The sequence below is a fragment of the Elephantulus edwardii genome, unplaced genomic scaffold (genome assembly GCF_000299155.1).
Source record: "Elephantulus edwardii isolate Elephantulus edwardi_28Jun2011 unplaced genomic scaffold, EleEdw1.0 scaffold00268, whole genome shotgun sequence".
NCBI classification, from domain to species: Eukaryota; Metazoa; Chordata; class Mammalia; order Macroscelidea; family Macroscelididae; genus Elephantulus; species Elephantulus edwardii.
The window spans coordinates 1,926,250-1,944,691 of NW_006400018.1; the positions used below are offsets into that span (position 1 = coordinate 1,926,250).

Sequence of the window (18,442 nt, forward strand, 5' to 3'; positions counted from 1 at the left end):
CAGAATCAGGGAGAGAGGAGGCTGGGGACAGGCCCTGTGCCTCAAAGCAGAATCTGAGACGGGACTGTAGAACGAGGAGGGCCAGTGAGAGAAGCAGGAGTGGGCACTGGAGAGGCTGAGAAAGCTGTGGAATGGGAGAAGCCCAGCTGCCCGCTGACCCACAGGCTCGGGGTGCGGGTAGGGTGAACCATTCCCAGTCATATTCAGTCCATGGTCAATAATGGACTGTGTGCCATCTGCCTGCAGGAGTGGGGGTCAGAGTGACCTCTGGCATCTCTGGAGGGGGTTGTGCTCATTGGCCCAGGGCAGCACTTTGGGTGAAGGGAATCTGGGTAAGCACCCAGCCTCAGCTGCCGGCTTGATCCCATAGGGCTTTGGGCCAGGCCTGGGAATGTGGGCAGAGCAGAGCTGCCCCAGGGTGAGGAGCAGTGGCCAGGTTTCAGCAGTCCTTGGCTGCAGGGTGTGTGTGTGGGTGTGTGTGGGAGTGGGAGTGGGAACCTGGATGGAGCTGTGGTCTCCGTGGGCCTGCGCCACCCAGTGCAATGTTGTGCAAACTCCTGGGTCTCAGCCCAGCCTCAGTCTCCAGCCCTCAGTGAGGGTGTCATCCTTCGCTCTCCTCCTTGTTCACTGGTCATTTGTCACTTTTACTTGGGCAGGGGTTGGGGACAGAGAGGATAGTGGTCCACAAGCTCCCTCTTTAACCCTTGGACGACCACACTATCCCTGTGCTGTACATTTTTCTTGCAGAACGGAGAGGTGGAATGCTCCTTCACGCCGTGTCCAGAGCTGGACTGTCCCCGTGAGGAGTGGTGGCTGAGCCCTGGACAGTGCTGCTTCACCTGCCGGGAGCCTGTGCCCATGACAGGTGAGGGGCTTCCCACCCGACTTCCGGGGGCTGTGCCCAGCACAGGTGTCCACACTGACAGAAGGGAGGCCGGGTGTCACCTGCTAGGACTGTGAGAGGGGGTGTGTGTCTGTAGGATGTTTGTGGGTGAGACGTGTCAGTAAGTTGTGCTTGTATGAGTGGGTGTAGGAGAGTTGTGTCTGGGCATGTAACCGTGTGTGACAGTTTTCGCTGTCAGTTTGCCGACAACTTAACAGCGATACCCTGATGGGGGTAAGCACAATGGAGATACACCACTCCAGGAGAAGATCAGAGAGTCAAACCAGCTCAATTTTATTGGGACTGCACTGCACTTATATAGGAGGACAGGAGGACAGGATAGGGTGGGCTTACAGACGTGGGACATACGGATTGGATACGAGAACCTCAGCCTTGTGTGGACCACTCCCAGCTCAGCAGAGGCGGCAGCCGTCTTCCCAGGTGGTGAGCTTTTTCAAGCTGGTACAGCCAAACACAGGGAAGCTTTCTCTACCCCGTATTACAGGCCATCGGGAGACTTGCACTTTATCCAGAGCTTAGCGATCTGTCCTGGCCAGAGACCCTCCCTTTCTCCCCAATGTTCCCCAACAAGTTGTGTTTGTGAGTGTAATGTGTGTCTGTGTAAGTGCACACTTAGATGAATGTGTTTGAGTGGTTTCTGTAAACACTGAGAATATGCCTCCATCTAAGTCTGTGTGAGTTGTGTCTGAGTGTGGTGTCTGTGTATGTGTAAATTTGTAACTATTTGAATCCTGTCTGAGTGTGGTGTGTGTAAATGCATGTTTGTGTGTGTGCACATGTATGTGCGTGTGTGTGTGCGCATACCAGGTGCATGCATGTTTGAAGGTAACGTTCACTAAACAAAGAGAGTCAGGCAGGCAGCGGCAGGCAGCCCCTGGTCCCGTGGTGGGTGTGTCGGCACCTCAGGAGCCGTGTACACTCTGCACCCTGGGAGTGTTCATTAATGTGTATGTCTCTGGTGACTGGGGTTTCAGGGCCCTCCCGGCTCTCTGTCCCCTCATCCTTCCCTGCTGTCCCCTGGCCAGGCTGCTCCCTCGACGACAATGGGATTGAGTTTCCGGTTGGACAGATCTGGTCGCCTGGTGACCCCTGTGAGTTATGCATCTGCCAGGTGAATGGCAACCTGCACGCCTTCAGCTGCTTTACCTGCTGCCTGCCCGCCTCCCCCTGAGGAGACCCTGGTCCCCCGCTGATGCCCTGGCAGCCCTGTCCCTCCCAAAGCCGGGTACCTTGACTCAGCCTCCGCCTTGCTCCCATCCTAGCAAGTGCCATTTTTTCAGAAAAGGGTCTAGACCCAGCAGAGCCTGGCAGTTCATCTGAGGGATGCTCTGAGGCAAGAGCTGCTGGCCTGAGAGGCTGGTGGGCTTGAGAAGGGTTTCTGGGGCATGTACAGCATAACTGAGGCTGGGCAGTCCGGCAGTCCAGGGAACATTTATGCAGGTCATTTCTTCGTTAACATGAACCGTGGGACTTCACCTCATGGTTAGGTAGGAGGTAGGAGAGCTTTGCATCGCATAGTCAGAAATGCAAGCGCAGCAATTCCACAAGAAACCATTGCTTTGACTTACTGCATCAATGCTCTCTTGTCATGAGCTGTGGAAGTGCTTCTGACTCACAGTGACCCGCACACTTGACAGGAGAACTGCCCCAAGGGATTTTTTTAGGCTGTGGTCGAGTGGCAAGAAGTTGTGCTGCAATCCTGAAAGCACGCTGTTCGAGTCCACCAGCTGCTCTGTGCAAGAAGGCTGGGCAATCTCCTCCAATGCCATTAACTGCTCCTGAAAACCTGCTGGAGGGTCAGCTGTGGTTGGTTCTGACTTGACAGCATACAACAACAACAATCTTTACAGAGAGAGTTCTTAGTACATGTGGTTTTGGGCTACTAATTAAAAGGTTGGTGGTTCGACCACACCAGTAGCTCCTTGGGCAATCTCTCATAAAGATGTACAGCTTCAGAAACCCCATAGGGCGAGCTCTGGTGATCTAGTGGCAAGAAGCTGCACAGCAATCCCAGAGGTGAGCGGTTCGAATCCACCAGATGCTCTGCTGGAGGAGCGGCAATCTCCTCCTGGACCAGTCAGATCCGATTTGATGGCGTGCGCGCGCGCGCACACACACACACACACACACACACACACAAATTAATGATAATAATAAAGAAACACCATAGGGGATCACTGTGAGTTGTGTGTGACACAATGACTGTGCGTTAGTCTTTAGAAGCAGATCTCCAGCTCTTTTTCCTGTAGAGGCTGAGTGGGTTCAAAGTGCCATCCTTCCAGTTAGCCACAGAAACGAACCATTGTGCCACCCCAAACCCACACCAGACTGACAGCACTCAAGTCCATTCTGATTCGTGGTGACCCCCTATCAGGTTCCCAAGGAGAGGAGACTTTCTTTCTTCTACTGAGCAGCTAGTGAATTTGAACTGCTCACCTTTTGGCTGTTAATACAAATTGTAAACAAGTACATGTCAGCAGAGAACTGTCAGCTGTGCAGCTTGGTTTTAGAAGAGGCCGTGGTACTAGGGATATTGTAGCTAATGTTCGATGGATCTTGATTGAAAGCAAGGAATACCAGAGGAATGTATATCTGGGTTTCATTGACTGTGCAAAACCCTTTGACTGGGTGGATCAAAACAAACTGTGGCTGACTCTGAGAAGAATGGGAATCCCAGAACATTTGATTATGCTTATGTGAAACCTATACTTGGACCAGGAGGCAGTCATCAGAACAGAGCAAGGAAACACTGCATGGTTCAAAATCAGGAAGGAGTATGTCAAGAAGGTATCCTATCTTGATACTTTTTCAATCTATATGCAGAAGAGATCATGTGGGAGGGTGTGCTCTGTAAGGAGGAATGTAACATCAGGATTGGAGGAAGACTCATCAGCAACCTGTGTTATGCAGATGACACAACACTGCTTGCTGAAACTGAGGAGAACCTAAGGCATTTACTTCAGAAGGTCAAGGACTGCAGCCTTCAATATGAATTTAAGCTCAACATCAAGAAAAGAAAGATTCCCCTCCACTGGGCTGATTAGCTGCATCATTATAGATGGTGAAGAGAATGAGATTGTTAACAGCTTCAGTTTTCTTGGCTCCACAGTCAACACTCTTGGTACCAGCAGCCAGGGTAAAAAGACTAATTGCACTGGGAATGTTGGCTCTCAGGGACTTCTGCAGAATTCTGAAGAGCAACAGTGTCAGTCTGGAGACTAAGGTACACCTGATTCAGGCCATAGTCTTCACAATTACTTGATAAGCATAAGAAAGCTGGACAATGAATAGGGATGATAGATGAGAATTGATGCCTTTGGGCTGTGGTTCTGGAGAAAAGTATTGAATATACCATAGATTGCTAAGAGAACAAACAGGTTCATCCTAGAGAGGGTTAAACCGGGCTACTCCTTGAAGGCAAGGATTCTGAAGCTTCATCTGACATACTTTGGACATGTTGCAAGGAGGAACCAGTCCCTGGAGAGGGACATCATGCTTGGGAGAGTGGAGGGACAGCACAGGAGAGGGAAACCCTAGATGAGATGGATTGACTCAGTGACTGGGTAAATGGGGATGGGTGTGTTGGAGACAGTGGGGTTGGCATAGGATAGAGCAGGGTTCAGAACTGTTGTACACAGGATCACTGTGAGTCACAAGTGACTCGATGGCACCTAACAACAACAACAACAACAACAACAACAACAACAACAACACACCAACAGGGTTGCTTAATTCCTCATAGAGCTTTGTCTGTTTCTCTGCATTGGGGCCCTGGGCCTTGAACCTGGGAGCTTGTTAGAACTGAAGGATCCCCAGTCCCTGCCCAGATCTAGGACCCAACCTGCATCTTCGTCCCAGGTGGTTTGTGTGCCGTGGGGTGTGGGAAGCTGGCCTTCAGGTACCTGTGAGGCGCTATGGGTTAAAAACCCAAGGCCCTTCCAGACAACACATCAGCCTGGCTCCTTGAGATCAGACACGGGGGGGAAACACTCCCTGATGCCGTGTTCTCCTTTATGGCTGACCTAGGGGCTCCCATTCTAAGACAGCAACTCAAAATATTCAGATTCTTAAACAAAAACATCAAAACCCTACTTTATATGGTACGTTGAAACAGACATTTCTGGTGAGAAAGTTTTCTGGAAAAAGTAGGATTGTCAGCCTGTGCTGTCCCAGGGCTGTCGGGAGAAGCGGAGAGAATTTGGAGAGTGGGGTCAGCCTGTTGGAGCCTTTAGCTGTCACTCAGGGGGGACAGGAAGCTGCAGAGACGGAGTCCCGGCTCCGGCCCCTATGCTGTTGACTCTCCGTAGACACAGGAAGGCTTTCTAGAAGAGTCATACCATGTTGTCCCAGGAGCTGGTCCTCTTTGTGGGGGTATTACCACCTCCTGGTTGTGTCATGTCACCCATCAGGGCAAGCCTTGCCAGTTTGCAGCGTTGGCCCTTATTTTAGGACGCTGGAAGGGGGACGTGGGGCAGAGCAGTGGGGTTGGTGTCACAAGTGGGATCTTGGTGAAGTTCCTCCTCCCTTCAGGCAGATGGCTCGGTGAGCTGCAAGAGGACAGACTGCGTGGACTCCTGCCCTCACCCGATTCGGATCCCTGGACAGTGTTGCCCAGATTGTTCGGCAGGTAACACCCCAACCCCTCATGGCGGGCGTCCAGAGGAACCCCTCTCTGCTGCTATGTAAGCATCATACAGGTGCCATCTCACGGCATCCTCACAGCAACCCAGTGTGACAAACCCATTTTATAGATGAGGAAACTGAGGCTCAGGTGAAGCAGTTCAGTGTTTAAGCAGGTAGAAGGATATGCAGAGGGTCCAGCCTAGGAAGAAAGACAAAAGAATCTGTGAAAAAAAAATTAGTTGTTTATTGCCGTCGAGTCGAGCACGATGCATAGTGACCCTATGAACAAAAGGCTTGAAGCCTTCCTACAACTATCATCCTTTCTCCAAGTTAATAAACTTTCCAGAGGCATGTGGTTTAGGAAGTAGATGTATTGGAAAAAAAAATCAGAGAAAATAAATGTTCTTTTTAGAATGTTTTTAACAAATTGTAATGTTCCCACTTTTTACATATTTTGAAAGTAGCCTATTTTATTGTAGAAAATTTTAAAAAATTAAGAAAGCAAAAAGAAAGGAAATTAGAAAGGACATACTGTGTTTGGTAACTTGTGACTGGGGTATTGGGAGTAGGTGTTTCAGAGACAATAAGATTGGCACAGGATAGAGCAGGGTCGAGGGCTGTTGTACACAGGGTCGCTATGAGTCACAGGCTACTTGACAGCACATAACAATAACAATAACAATCTGTGATTGTGTCACTTCCAATCCTTTTCTCACTGTGATGTGTTTATATAGATTATATTCAACATGTTGGGAGTTCTGGGGCCTAGTGGGTAGAACTGCACGGCTAATCCAACATCAGGCAGCTCGGATCCACCATCTACCCTATGGAAGAAAGATGGACAATCTCCAGTTGTCAGTCTGATTTGTTCAGCGATTTCCAGTCTCTCAAAACTGGCTAGAGGGTCAGCAAGCATGAGTAAGTTCTAGTTCAATGTCAGTGAGTTCAGTTCTGTTGAGTTATACAGCATGAAATAACCCACAGGACAGAGCAGAGCTGCCCCTCAGAGTTTCTAAGGCTGTAATCTTTATGAAAGCCGACAGCCACGTATTTCTCCTATGGCATGGCATGTGGATTTGAACCACTGACCTTTCAGCTAGCAGATGAGCACTTAACCACTGTGCCCTCAGGGCTCCTTCTGGACCTGTCCAGGGCCGTCTGAGTTGATTCTGACTCACAGTGACCCTTGAGGAGTGTAGCTGCCCCATATGGTTTTTAAGGCTGGAAATCTTTGTGGACAGTAGTTTCATCTTTCTTCCATGGAGCAGTTGAGAGATTAGAACAATACCATCAAGGTAGCCGTGAGGTCGGGCCCGGAGCCTTGAGAAGCAGGGAGGGGAGTGATGTGGGAAGATGTAGACAAAGTTGTGTGTGAGGTGGGCCTTGGGCTTTGCGGAGTGGTTCTGAGGGCAGAGACGATGCTGGCAAGATGGTGTGGTGCACACAGTGAGGTCTCCCAAGCCTGAGGCATGATCCCACCTGGAAAGGGTGGAGGAGCAAGTTCCTCGCCTCACTGAACTCATTCCCCTCTCTAAGGAACTCAGAAGGCCAGGAAGAGACATTATCCTCAGGTTCTTGGCAGAATTTGGTGTAAAAATAGCACCCAGTTCAGACTTTGTCTCTTCCCTCACTTGAGGCATCTGCTGTGCGGAGGCCATGGCCTGACCTGCGCTCTCCTGATAAGCCTCAGACCTTTGTCCTGGCTGGAAGGGTGGCGGCTATCACTTCCCTGTCAGGCGCTCACCACGTGCTGTTCTCCATGGCAGGCTGTACCTACACTGGCAGGATCTTCTACAACAATGAGACCTTCCCATCTGTGCTGGACCCCTGCCTGAGCTGCATCTGCTTGGTATGACCACCAGCCCCACCTTGTCTGTGAGCGACCCTGGGAACTGTTACCTATTCCTGAGCCCCAGAGGCCAGATCCTAGGCCTGTCCAGCTCTGGCAGGGCAAACCGTTATCCAGGGCCAGATAACTGTTTTTAACCCTGGCTGGCCACGTCTGCTTGGTGACCAGGGAACATCAGGAAGGGGCTTTTGCATAGCTTGAAGTGCGAGGCCAGGATTATTACTGAGGTTCGAGCGGTAAACACAACCCCACAAGTCTGCTCTTCAACCTCCCTGTCTTTCTAGTAACTTATTCTATATTTTTATTGAGAACAAACATGCAAAACACACACCAATCCAACAGTTTTTACCTGTACAGTGAGTGGGGAGCTGTGGTGGCCTAGTGGTAAGAAGTGTTGCTACAACCCCAAAGGGATGTGGTTCAAATCTAACAGATGCTCTGAGGGAGGAGAGTGGGTCCTCTCCTCCCGATTTACTGCCTCTGAAAACCTGCTGGAGGGTCAGCTGTGGGTTGGTTCTAACTCGAGGGCACAAATCTTTGGGTTGTGTGTGACTATTCTCACCCTCCTTTTCTGAGCTGTTCCCTCCCTCATTGTTGGCTAAACGAATTAGCTCATCTTTCAAGGTGCTCTTTTCAGTTTGAACCAAAGAGACAAGTTTGTGTTTGAAAGAACACAAGGCTTGAGGCCGACTCTGGTCACTAATGAAACAAAATTGTTTATTCCTTGGTTTAAAAGAGACTTTAGGAGGTATTTGTGGTTGACAGTTTAAAGATGATTTCTGGACAATCACTTGGGGAGTTCATTCAGCCTCCAGTGCTCTAGAAAGTCTGGATTCCATGCTTGGTGTCAGCATCTCTTTAAGAGAGTCCTGTTAGTGACCCCTTGTAGCCATCACTGTCCTGTCTTGATGTTCATTAACTCCATCAATCCACGTGAGACTTCTGTGAGGTTGGCACCCCCATCATCTCCTCCTAGATTAGAAAACTCAAGGCAGAGAGACAAAGGAATTTGCTCATGACCCCTTGCCGGTTGCTGTCTGTCAAATCTGATGCATGGCAGCCCCGTGTGGACAGAGTAGAACATCTCAGGCTTTCTGAGGCTTTGGAAAGCACAATGTCAGGCCTTTCTGAGCACATTCAAGCCGTCTGCCTTTTGGTGTGTAGTTGAGCACTTTGCTTCATGCCACGCAGAAACTCCACTCAAGATCCTATAAGGAGTTAGTGGAAGGGGCCAGCCAAACCCTAGTATTCTCTCCCGGGGAGGCTCTGCCTGCCCTCTCAGGCACACTGTCTCTTCAGGGAAAGTTTGCTAGAGAATAATGGGAGCTTTATGGTTTGGAGAAGGGGAAAAAAAAACACAACCAAACCCCAAAACAGCAATAACAAAACAAACCCACCAAAAAACGAATTCTTATCGCTGGGAATTTGGAGAAGCTGCTTTTCTCCCTCTCTCTCTCTCTCTCTGTGTGTGGGGGGGTGGGGGTGGGGTGGGTGCAGGCGAAGAGGGAACCCCTCATGCTGCCATGACCTCGTTCAGTGAGTGTGTGTGGACATGAAACAGGACAAGGTCTATAAAGAGGTTGAGAAACACAAGGTCAGCCTCCCCCTGGCCTCTGAGCACCCCCTGTCTGAGCTCCCTGCTCACTGATGACCAAACTCCAGGAGCTTCAGCTTCTGGGTCCTTCTTTCTCCCACTTCTGTTGCACACTTTTCCTGGGCAGAGGGCGGTCTGTTGGCAGGTGAGCTCCACGGCCAGCAGCTTGTAGGGGGACCGGAGGCCAGCCCCTAGGTTTTATGGAGCTTGCATCCTATCAAGAAGACAGACTCTATCAGGAGAAACCCCCCCAATCTGTGCATGTCCCCCTAACAAGGGCTGCTCAGATGGGAACTCGATGTCTTTCTGGGTGCCTGGAGCAACAGGCTGTGTGTTTCTGTGTCCTGCAGCTGGGCTCTGTGGCCTGTTCGCCCGTGGACTGTCCCATCACCTGCACCTACCCTTTCCACCCGGACGGAGAATGCTGCCCGGTCTGCAGAGGTGAGTGGGACCAGCCATGCCAGGCCCGAGGCTCCCGGGTGGACGAGCGCTCATCAGCCTTGTCTCCTCTGTCCCCCTCCCCCACCAGATTGCAACTATGAGGGAAGGAAGGTGGCGAATGGCCAGGTGTTCACCTTAGATGATGAGCCCTGCACGCGCTGCACCTGCCAGGTAAGCTGGCCTGGGGGGGTGGCCCCTTCTTGCCTTTTTAAAAAGATTTTCTTTTTATTCATTCACTGTTGCACGTTTTCTTCTCTTCCCTTCCCTCCCGCTTCCTTTAGTCCCCTTTCAATGACCTCCTGCTCCAGATTGTTCTCCTTCATGTAATACCCAATCACATACTCCTCTCAAACTGTTCTTCCTCTCATCTGTTCCAATACAGTGTTCATTATTTATCCACATTTTCCCTGTTCTCCCTTTAGCCCCTGCAAGGCAGTCCTGCTTTTTTTTTTTTAAAAAAACTGTTATTTTGTGTGTGTGTGTGTCAAGTCGGATCTGACTGGTACAGGAGGAGATTGCCCCACCTTCAGCAAAGCATCTGGTGGATTCAAACTGCATACCTCTGGGATTGCAGCCTAGCTTCTTGCTACTAGGCCACCAGAGCTCCCTGGCAGTCCAGTTTTATAACAACAGTGTTATGCAGTATTTGTCCTTGTGTGACTGAGATATTTCACTCAGCATAATGTCCTCCAGGCTCCCCCATGTTGTATAATGTTTTACAAGTTCATTGTCTTTCAGTTCTGCATACTATTCCATTTTGTAGTGTACCATAGTTTTTCTATCCATTCAGTTGTTGATAGACACTTGGGTTGCGTCCATCTCTTTGCTATTGTGAATAATGCTGCAATAAACATGGGTGTGCATACATCTGTTTGAGTCGTGGCTCTGGTTTCTTTAGGGTATATTCCCAGTAGTGGAATTGCAGAGTCAAATGATATTTCTATTTCCAACTTTTTGAGAAAGTGCCTTACTGCCTTCCAGAGTGGTTGCACCATTTTGCGATTGGGTTGTTTACCTTTTTCTTGTTGAGGTGCTAGAGTAGTCTATAAATTGGAGACATGAGCCCCTTATCAGATAAGTCATTTCCAAATAATTTTCCCCCAGTCTGTGGGTTTCCTTTTTACCCTGTTGGGGTAGTTTTTTGATGTGCGTAGGGATTTGATTCTTAGAAAGTCCCATCCTTTATTTCATTCTCTCCTGGTGGTAGGTCCCCTTCTTGCCTTTTGTCCTTTGAAGAAACGTCACTGTCGTTAGGTACCGTGGAGTTGGCACTAACTCACTGTGACCCTGTGTGTGTAACCGGATGAAGCCCTGCCTGGGCCTCAGCCACCCTTGCCATCCTGGTTATGTTTACCAAAGCCCATAGCTGCAGTCACTGTCAGTCCATCTTGTTGAAACTCTTCCTCCTCTTTGCTGACCCCCCACTTCACCAAAGAGCCCCTTTGATAAAGACAGCTGTCATCTCGTCGTCTCACTGAGGATGATCCCACGTGTGTCCGTGTAGAACAGGGACTGGATGCTCAGAAGTAGATCACCACCAGACCTTTCTCCCGAGGCACCTCTGGGTGGATTTGACCCACCACCCAACCTTTCACAGCCACGCATACTAACGTGAGCCCGTACTCTTCCACTCGTGCTTTACCTTAAGTAACCGGCTGGAAGCTCTTTGATTCTGACAATATTCCCCCTTTTTCTGGAAGTCCAGGTATAGACTGATGGTTTCCTCTGAGTGGCGTTGATGCCTCTCTCCAGCTTCTCTTTGGTTCAGGCATGGGATCTGCCTGGGATGTTGCTCCTGGTCTGAGCCCGTGGGATGCTCTGGGCGTCCTCGCATACAAGCTTCTGTGTGTCCTTCTGTTTCTTCAGCTGGGAGAAGTAAGCTGTGAGACAATCCCCTGCCATCAGGACTGCCCAGATGTCCCCATGCTACCTGGAGACTGCTGCGCCTCCTGCCCAGGTACATGACATCTTCTGCTGTCTTCTTCCTGAAAACAGAGCTTGTCCAGGGCTGGGTGTGGGAAAACCAGGCTCAGGATGGGCAAGGATACAACTCAGGATTGCACAGCAAACACTCACAGCATCCCGGAGTCCGCCAGAACAAACCCCGCTCGATCCCATGTCACCCTCAGTCTCTGCTGTGCTGTGCTCCACACTGCAGCGGTGATGTCAGTCCATAGGGATGGAGGTCCTCCTCTTTCTTGCTGACCGTCTACTTTACCAAAGAGCCACTCCTGTTTGATCCTAGAGCAGCCCTGTGTAGCAATTAGTTTCATGCCCATTTTACAGATGAGGGAACAGAGGCCCGTAGGAGTTAGGTGACCTGCTCCAGGTCACGGGGTGGCTGACCAGCAGGCTTTCCTTTGTTCTTGGCTCCTCCCTGTCCTGTGCTCACGGGGATACTGAGAGCCCAGGGGACGGAGCTGGTGCATCTCCTCTGAGATCAAGGGCCATGTGCGCTCTTCTCCCCTCGCTTCTCTCCACTTTCCAGAGTCCCTGCTCCCTCCGGAGGAAAGACAGAGCCTTCCCGCTCACAGAGATGTGGAGCTCAGCAAAGCTGCCCGCAGCTCCCCAGAAGATACGGCTCCCCCACTGCAGCCTGTCAACTGCAGCACCTGCCCAGGACCCCCAACAGTGTCACCCCGCAGGCCAGCGATCCCCCTCTTCCAGCTCCTCCTGAGGACGAACTTGTCTGAGATGCGGACTCCACCCCCAGGCCGCTCAGCACCCCAGGCCTCATCCTCAGCCTTGTCAGGGCCAGTGGGTACATTCTCAGGGGAGTCCCCTCATCCCTTCTCAGCACCCTCCATCCCACCAGGATCCTCCAGTCTACCTTCAGCCACCCTGGGGGTTCCTTGGCCACCCTCGGTTACTCCTGCCCCGGCCTTCTCAGCCTCCGAGTCCTGGACAACCCCCAGCTGGCCTCCTGTGCCTGCCACCACTCTGGCTGAAGCATCAGCACTGCCCACGACCACCCCTAGCGCCTCGGAGACTCCTGGGACTTCCCTCAGGCCAAGCAGACTCTTTCCTACCACCTCCAGACTCTCTGCAGCCCTGGTGGCCAGTGCTGAGCCCACCCCCCAGACGCCCACGACCCCCACGGAGGAGGAGTCCACTGGATAAGCAGGTCTGGACTTCTAGAAGATGCTGGACAGAAAGCTCTGCTGTCACCTGGTGGACTAGGGTGGCCCCGGCTGATGAGGCCCCAGCGCACCCCTGTAGGGTTCTTGTGGGGGCAAGGAGCCCACCAGGCCAGACACACCTGCTCCCAAGAAGCCCTGTGAGCGTGGTACATGAACTGAGCAGACAGTCTTCTCTACGGTCAGTACCCTTCTTGGACCATGGTTGGCGTGACTTTTGAAGAGTAACTAGGGGTCACCAAGTTCTCTGTTGCTTCTGCAGGAGAGTCACATGTGGGTGGGGGTTCCCCAGCAACTCTACCATCTCCTGTCCTGCATCTTTACCTGAGGTCCTGATTAAAGGGTGTCCCCATTTCTTCCAGGTGGCCCTGCTTGTTCAGTTCTTCCTCTGGGAAAGTGGGAAAATTGTGCCTTAAGTCCACAGGTGTGGGGATTGAGAAATGCTAGATTCTGCCTTGTTGTTGCTTTTGTTGTTGTTAGGTGCCGTTGAGTTGCTTGCGACTCATAGCGACCCTATGTACAACAGCCCTAAACCCTGCTCTATCCCTTGCCAATCTTATTGTGTCCAACACGCCTATCCCCATTAGCCCAGTGATGGAGTCAATCAATCTCATTAAGGGTCTTCCCCTCCTGCGCCATCCCTCCACCCTCCCAAGCTTGACGTCCCTCTCCAAGGACTGGTCCTTCCTCACAACATGCCCAAAGTATGTCAGGTGAAGCTTCAGAATCCTTGCCTCCAAGGAGCATTCCGGCTTCACCCTCTCCAGGACGAACCTGTTTGTTCTCCTAGCAGTCCACAGTATATTCAATTCTCTTCTCCAAAACCACATCTCAAAGATTCTGCCTTAACATTTTTTTAAAAACCAAATCAATTCATCATCATCAGGTTGGAACCTGCTCATAACTGACACTCCAGCAGGCTTTCAGCTGCTGTGAACTGCATGGGGGAAGAAGGCCCACTTTTCTCCCAAAGAGCAGCTGGTGGTTTGAACCACCTGGATTTGAGCTGGCAGCCTGACTCCCTACCCACTAGGCCAGCTCAGAGATCTCAAAGTTTAGGGTGCGGTGCTGGCAGTTAGCAGGAACTGGATTGCCACTTCCTTGCATTTTGGGCTGGACAAGTTCAGATGCCATCTTAAAAAAACTCAGATGATCTTTTTCTCCAATCTTTTAGATTGTCTAAGCACCTATTTTAGGAAGTTTCTTCAACATCGCCACTACTGTTCTGTGCTGCTGAGTCAGAATTTACTCATAGCTGACCCTCTAGCGGGTTTGCTCAGACCTGAAATCGTCTTGGAGGAAAGTGACCATCTTTCTCTCTTGGAGTAGCTGCTGTATTTGAACCACTGCCTTTGGGTTGGCAGTTCCCACCCTTTAGGAAACCAGAGCTCTTCATATCGCCACTAGACATCAGAATGTGAAAGCAGTCAGCTGTTTCTGTTAGGCCTAGAATTCGGCCAGAGTCATTACCCAGTTTCCCCAAATTGGGAAACCTATAAATAAAAAAAAGGGAGATTGCAACAGGAAAGAAAGCAGTAAGAGACTAATTAATATCCCTTTACTAATGTTTTTAAATTACTATCTTGTGTTTGTGTACCATCAAGTTGGATCTGACTGGTCCAGGAGGAGATTGCCCCTCCTTCTCCAGCAGAGCATCTGGTGGATTAGAATCGCTCACCTCTGGGATTGCAGTGCAGCTTCTTGCCACTAGGCCACCAGAGCCCCCTTCTTTACTAATATTTTTAAAGGGTGAAGTGTCCTTTTTGGTATAGAAGGACAATTGAAGGGACCTTCCTCCTCAGGTTGGAGCCCTTTATCCTCTTCGCCTGGAAGGACAGTGTTGAGGCAGACCTCCTTAGCTGGTTAAAACCCTTTGGTGATGGTTGCCTCCCCACTTGGTAATCTATAGCTGAGGCTCTCCCTTTTTCAAGAACTTAGTAGTAAGACCCTCTGACCTTTTATCAAAGTAAAGATGAAGGAAAATGTAACTCCTTTAAACTTGAACTCCGTATCCATACACTAAATACTGTAAAGATACGTTCAACAAGAAGTCTTACCATGACCATTTCCTAATGGTTAGTCTTACCTAACAATTTCCTTCTTTTCCTGGATGTCCTTCCCAATTCCTTCTGTGCTCAGATGAACAGATCTTTTTTTTTTCTTTCTAACCCAAAGACAGCACAGTAAAGACCCTCTGCTGTACACCTGGCTTCCCCCCTCCTTTAACAGCCTATTTCCAAGATCATTCTGTCTCAGTACCTACAGAGCAGACTCATTAAAAAAAAATCTTCTTTTAACAGCAGCGCAGCGGCTCCCTGTACTGTGAGCTATTTCACTGTCTCCTTTGGATGGACACTTGGGCCATTTCAGATCTTGCAATTGCAGACTGTGCTGCAAAGAACAATCTCATACTGACATCATTTTGCACCTGTGCAAGTTTCTCTAGAAGTTAAATTCCCAGGAGTGACATTCCTGGGCCAAAAGGTGTATGCGTTTCTAGTTTTCACAGATAACTGCCAAGTCATCTCCTTCGAGGTTAGACTGTCTTTTCTTCCCACCAGCTATGTGTGAGGATACTTGTCTGGGGAGGGTTCGGGTTTCATAGATGAGTGGAGCAGAGACAGAGAAGCTGAGCACACCACTCGTGGAACAAGTGGGAATGAAGGGGACAGCTTGTCCTGGGCGTGGCCCCGGCGGAAATGGAGAGAGGTGTGTGAAGAAGAGGCCGAGACTGTCCAAGAAGGATGGATGTGTCTCACGTTTTGGAGGGAAGTGAGCTCACAGTCATGTCAGCACAGGCTTGTCGAGTCTGAATGATCGGTCAGATGGGGTGTCTCTCTAGATCCTCCTTGGATCCCCGAGTCCCAGGTTGTGGGACCGGAAGAGGGGCTGGGAGAGGCTGGGCTGCAGCTGCTGGGGAGTGTGGAGGGGTTGGAGGAAATCGGATGAGGCCAGAAGTGGAGGAAGGAGAAGATCCCCAGAGCCCAGTATACTGTCGAGCTCACAGAAGGTGCTTGGGAAGTGTCCGCCAGACAGATGTCAGCCAGAGTGTTGGCAGCTGAGGAGCCAGGACTCTGACAGCCTTCCTGGAAGCCTGAGAAAGCCACCTGCTTGTCCCACAACCATCAGATAGAGATACAGTGTCTGTGGGGATGGGAGCTGGTCTGTGTTATGTCAGGCACACCTTAATCAAATCATACACAGGCAGACACTGCAGGTTGGGATCGAGGCCACTGCAATAAAGCAAATGCTGAACTAAAGCAAATCACATGAGTTATTGTTGGTTTGCCTCATAACCTCGTTGCTGGGAACCAGAGCCGACTGACAGCTGGCCCTCCAGTGGGATTCTAGGTTGTCAATTGCACAGGAGGAAATAGTGCATCTTTCCTTGTTGGAATTGGAGCTTCTGGTGGATGTGAACCATCAGAGAAGTACAGCCTTCGAGTTAGTAGTGCCACAGTGACGTTTCCACCCTCCTGTGCTTGTTTGTGAAGTGTGCCGTGCTGTTGTTAGATGGTAGGTAATCGAGTATGACTCTCAGCCACCCTGTGAACCACAGAGCTGAACCCGGTCCTGTCCTGTGCCATCCTCATCGTCTCTGACATAGGAGCCCATTGCGGCAGCCACGGTGTGAATCCATCTGGCTGAGGGTCTTCTCTTGGACAGACCCTCCACCTTTCCAAGCATGATGTCCCTTTCCAAGGAATAGCCTCTCCTAGCCACGTGCCCAAAGTAGTGCGATGAACCTTTGTCGTCCTGGCCTCTAAGGAGCACTCCGGTTGTGCTTTTCCTAAGACATACCCGTTTGTTCTTTTGGCAGAACATGGGGTATTCAGTACTCGCTTTATTAAGTGTTCAATAGCGTGATGAAAAAGTTTGTAATATTACGAGAGTTACCAGAACGTGACAGAGACAGGCTCCTGGGGAAATGGCACCAATAGAATGATAGATTGACACGAACCTTCACATTTTCGAGACACTTGAGCACACTGTGATAAGGTATGCCTGTACAATGCCTCCTGCTGCCTTGTTTCCTATTATAAAGTAATCTCTTAGTCAACAACCATTTACCGAGCACCTGCACGTGTGAGGCCCTGTTCTTGCTGCGGGGGCCTCAACAGTAAGTAAATGATCATCAGCTGGCCCCTGTGGCTTCTCATCTCTCTAATCATGCAGACACACAGGGAGTAGACATGTGCGTCCACGTGTAATTACAGAATGTGCCGAGAGCCGTGGAGGTGGCAGAGGGCCAGACCCTGTAGGAGAATGGTTAGGGGAGGCTTCTAGAACAGTGACATTCAAGCTGGGTTCTAAAGGATGGAAGACACGGATGAGGCCAAGAAAAGAGAAAGAGGAAGGGAACAGTGTGTGAAAATGCTGGGAAGAAAGAAGAAAACAATTTGCTGGTGGAAGCAGGGCAATAGGGCAGAATTCAGGTTAAGGGGGATCAACGTGAGGTCGAAGATACGTAAGGACCAGAGCACGCAGGACTGGAAGCCACACTAATGATTTGTTGTTTTATTTAAAAATGCAATCGGAAGACAATAGTGAAAGGTCTTAAATAAAGGGGTTAGCACCACCACAGGTCCCTGTGTATTCCTACTTATTTTACAACATTCATCATAATACCCATATTGTAACCTCACATTTCCCATTTCCTCCTTGTGACCCTCATGTCCATTAATCCTTCTGTGCTACCCATTCCTGACCGCAGGGTTTTATTCTTGGGGAAAATGCTACTCTTTTGACTGAAGATTCTCAGGAGAGAATAACTCCCTATTGTTGATGGTCCTCTGTCTATTTGTCTGAAAGTTGATCTTTGGGAGTGACTTTTATTCCAGGCTTGTAGAGTATCTAAGTTACAGTTTCAGAGGTTTCAGTAGTCTCTATTGAACTAGTAATCCTGGCTTTTTACATTTATGTCTTTGAATTTTGTTCCGCATTTTTGCCCACTTTGTCCAGGCGGTTTTACTGTGATCCCTGTTAGCACGGTTGTTGACGTTAACAAGCCACCATCCGGCTTCTTGGGGTTCTTGTGGGATGCTTTCTAATTTGAGGAGTTCATCTTCCAGCACTTTATTAGACAGTGTTATCTCGTGAGCTATCAGGTTTTAATTGGCTAATTAGATAATTTTGTAGTGATTTGCATGAAAGTTTACAGAGTAGATTAGTTTAAAAATTTGATTTCGTGACCGTGATTCCAATCCCCACATTGTAGCCATGCTTCCTGTTTCTTTCCTGTGGTTCCTGTGTCCACTTGTCCCTTCTGTCCTCTTCCTTCTTACCTTCTGGGCGTCATCCCAGGGCAAAAATGCTGCCCTTTTCATCTTGTATGTTGACTTTTCTAAGGACGGAGGGCTTTTCTGGCATTCGCCTTATAGAGAGGTCTGTGGTTTCTCTGAAACTTGTGCCATGAGTGTGAGTTCATGTCAAGACTCAAAGGATAACTAAAGGCTATAGTCTCAGGGGCTCCACCAGTCTGTGCGAGGCTGGTAAGCCTGGCCATTTTGATGGTTTTGAGTTTTGTTCTTATTTAATCACCTGTTCTCCCCAGGACCCTCTACTAGGAAGGAGCCTTTCAGAGCGATTAGTGGTGGTGGGGCACCATCTAGCTCTTCTGATCTCAGAGTCTTGGGGATCGAGGTTACCAAGGCCTAGACATTTTATGGGACGCTCTAGTAGTGTAGCCCATGGAGTTCCACTGCTAACCTCCAAACCCCACCTCTCTGGTGGTTCAAAGCCACCAGCAGCTCCTCCGGACCAAGATGGGCTGTCTCTTTCCATGCCGTCTACAGCCTCAGGAACCGCCTGAAGGGTCACCTACAAGTTCTGACTTGAATGCAATGAGCTTTGAGTTTTTGAGTTCTATGGTCTCACTGTTTCCACGTATCTTT

General features: G+C 49.9%; 1 protein-coding gene across 1 annotated transcript in view; it reads left to right on the forward strand.

The window, feature by feature from the left end:
* The window catches only part of VWCE (von Willebrand factor C and EGF domains), a 39,113-nt gene extending 26,582 nt beyond the window's left edge, over positions 1-12,531 (forward strand). Inside the window, exons 13-20 of the mRNA XM_006899888.1 lie at positions 748-865; positions 1,930-2,015; positions 5,435-5,531; positions 7,294-7,376; positions 9,321-9,411; positions 9,500-9,582; positions 11,278-11,368; positions 11,900-12,531. Coding sequence (XP_006899950.1) covers positions 748-865; positions 1,930-2,015; positions 5,435-5,531; positions 7,294-7,376; positions 9,321-9,411; positions 9,500-9,582; positions 11,278-11,368; positions 11,900-12,531 — 1,281 coding nt within the window. The remainder of the gene's footprint in view (positions 1-747; positions 866-1,929; positions 2,016-5,434; positions 5,532-7,293; positions 7,377-9,320; positions 9,412-9,499; positions 9,583-11,277; positions 11,369-11,899) is intronic.
* The last annotated feature ends 5,911 nt before the right edge of the window (positions 12,532-18,442 follow it).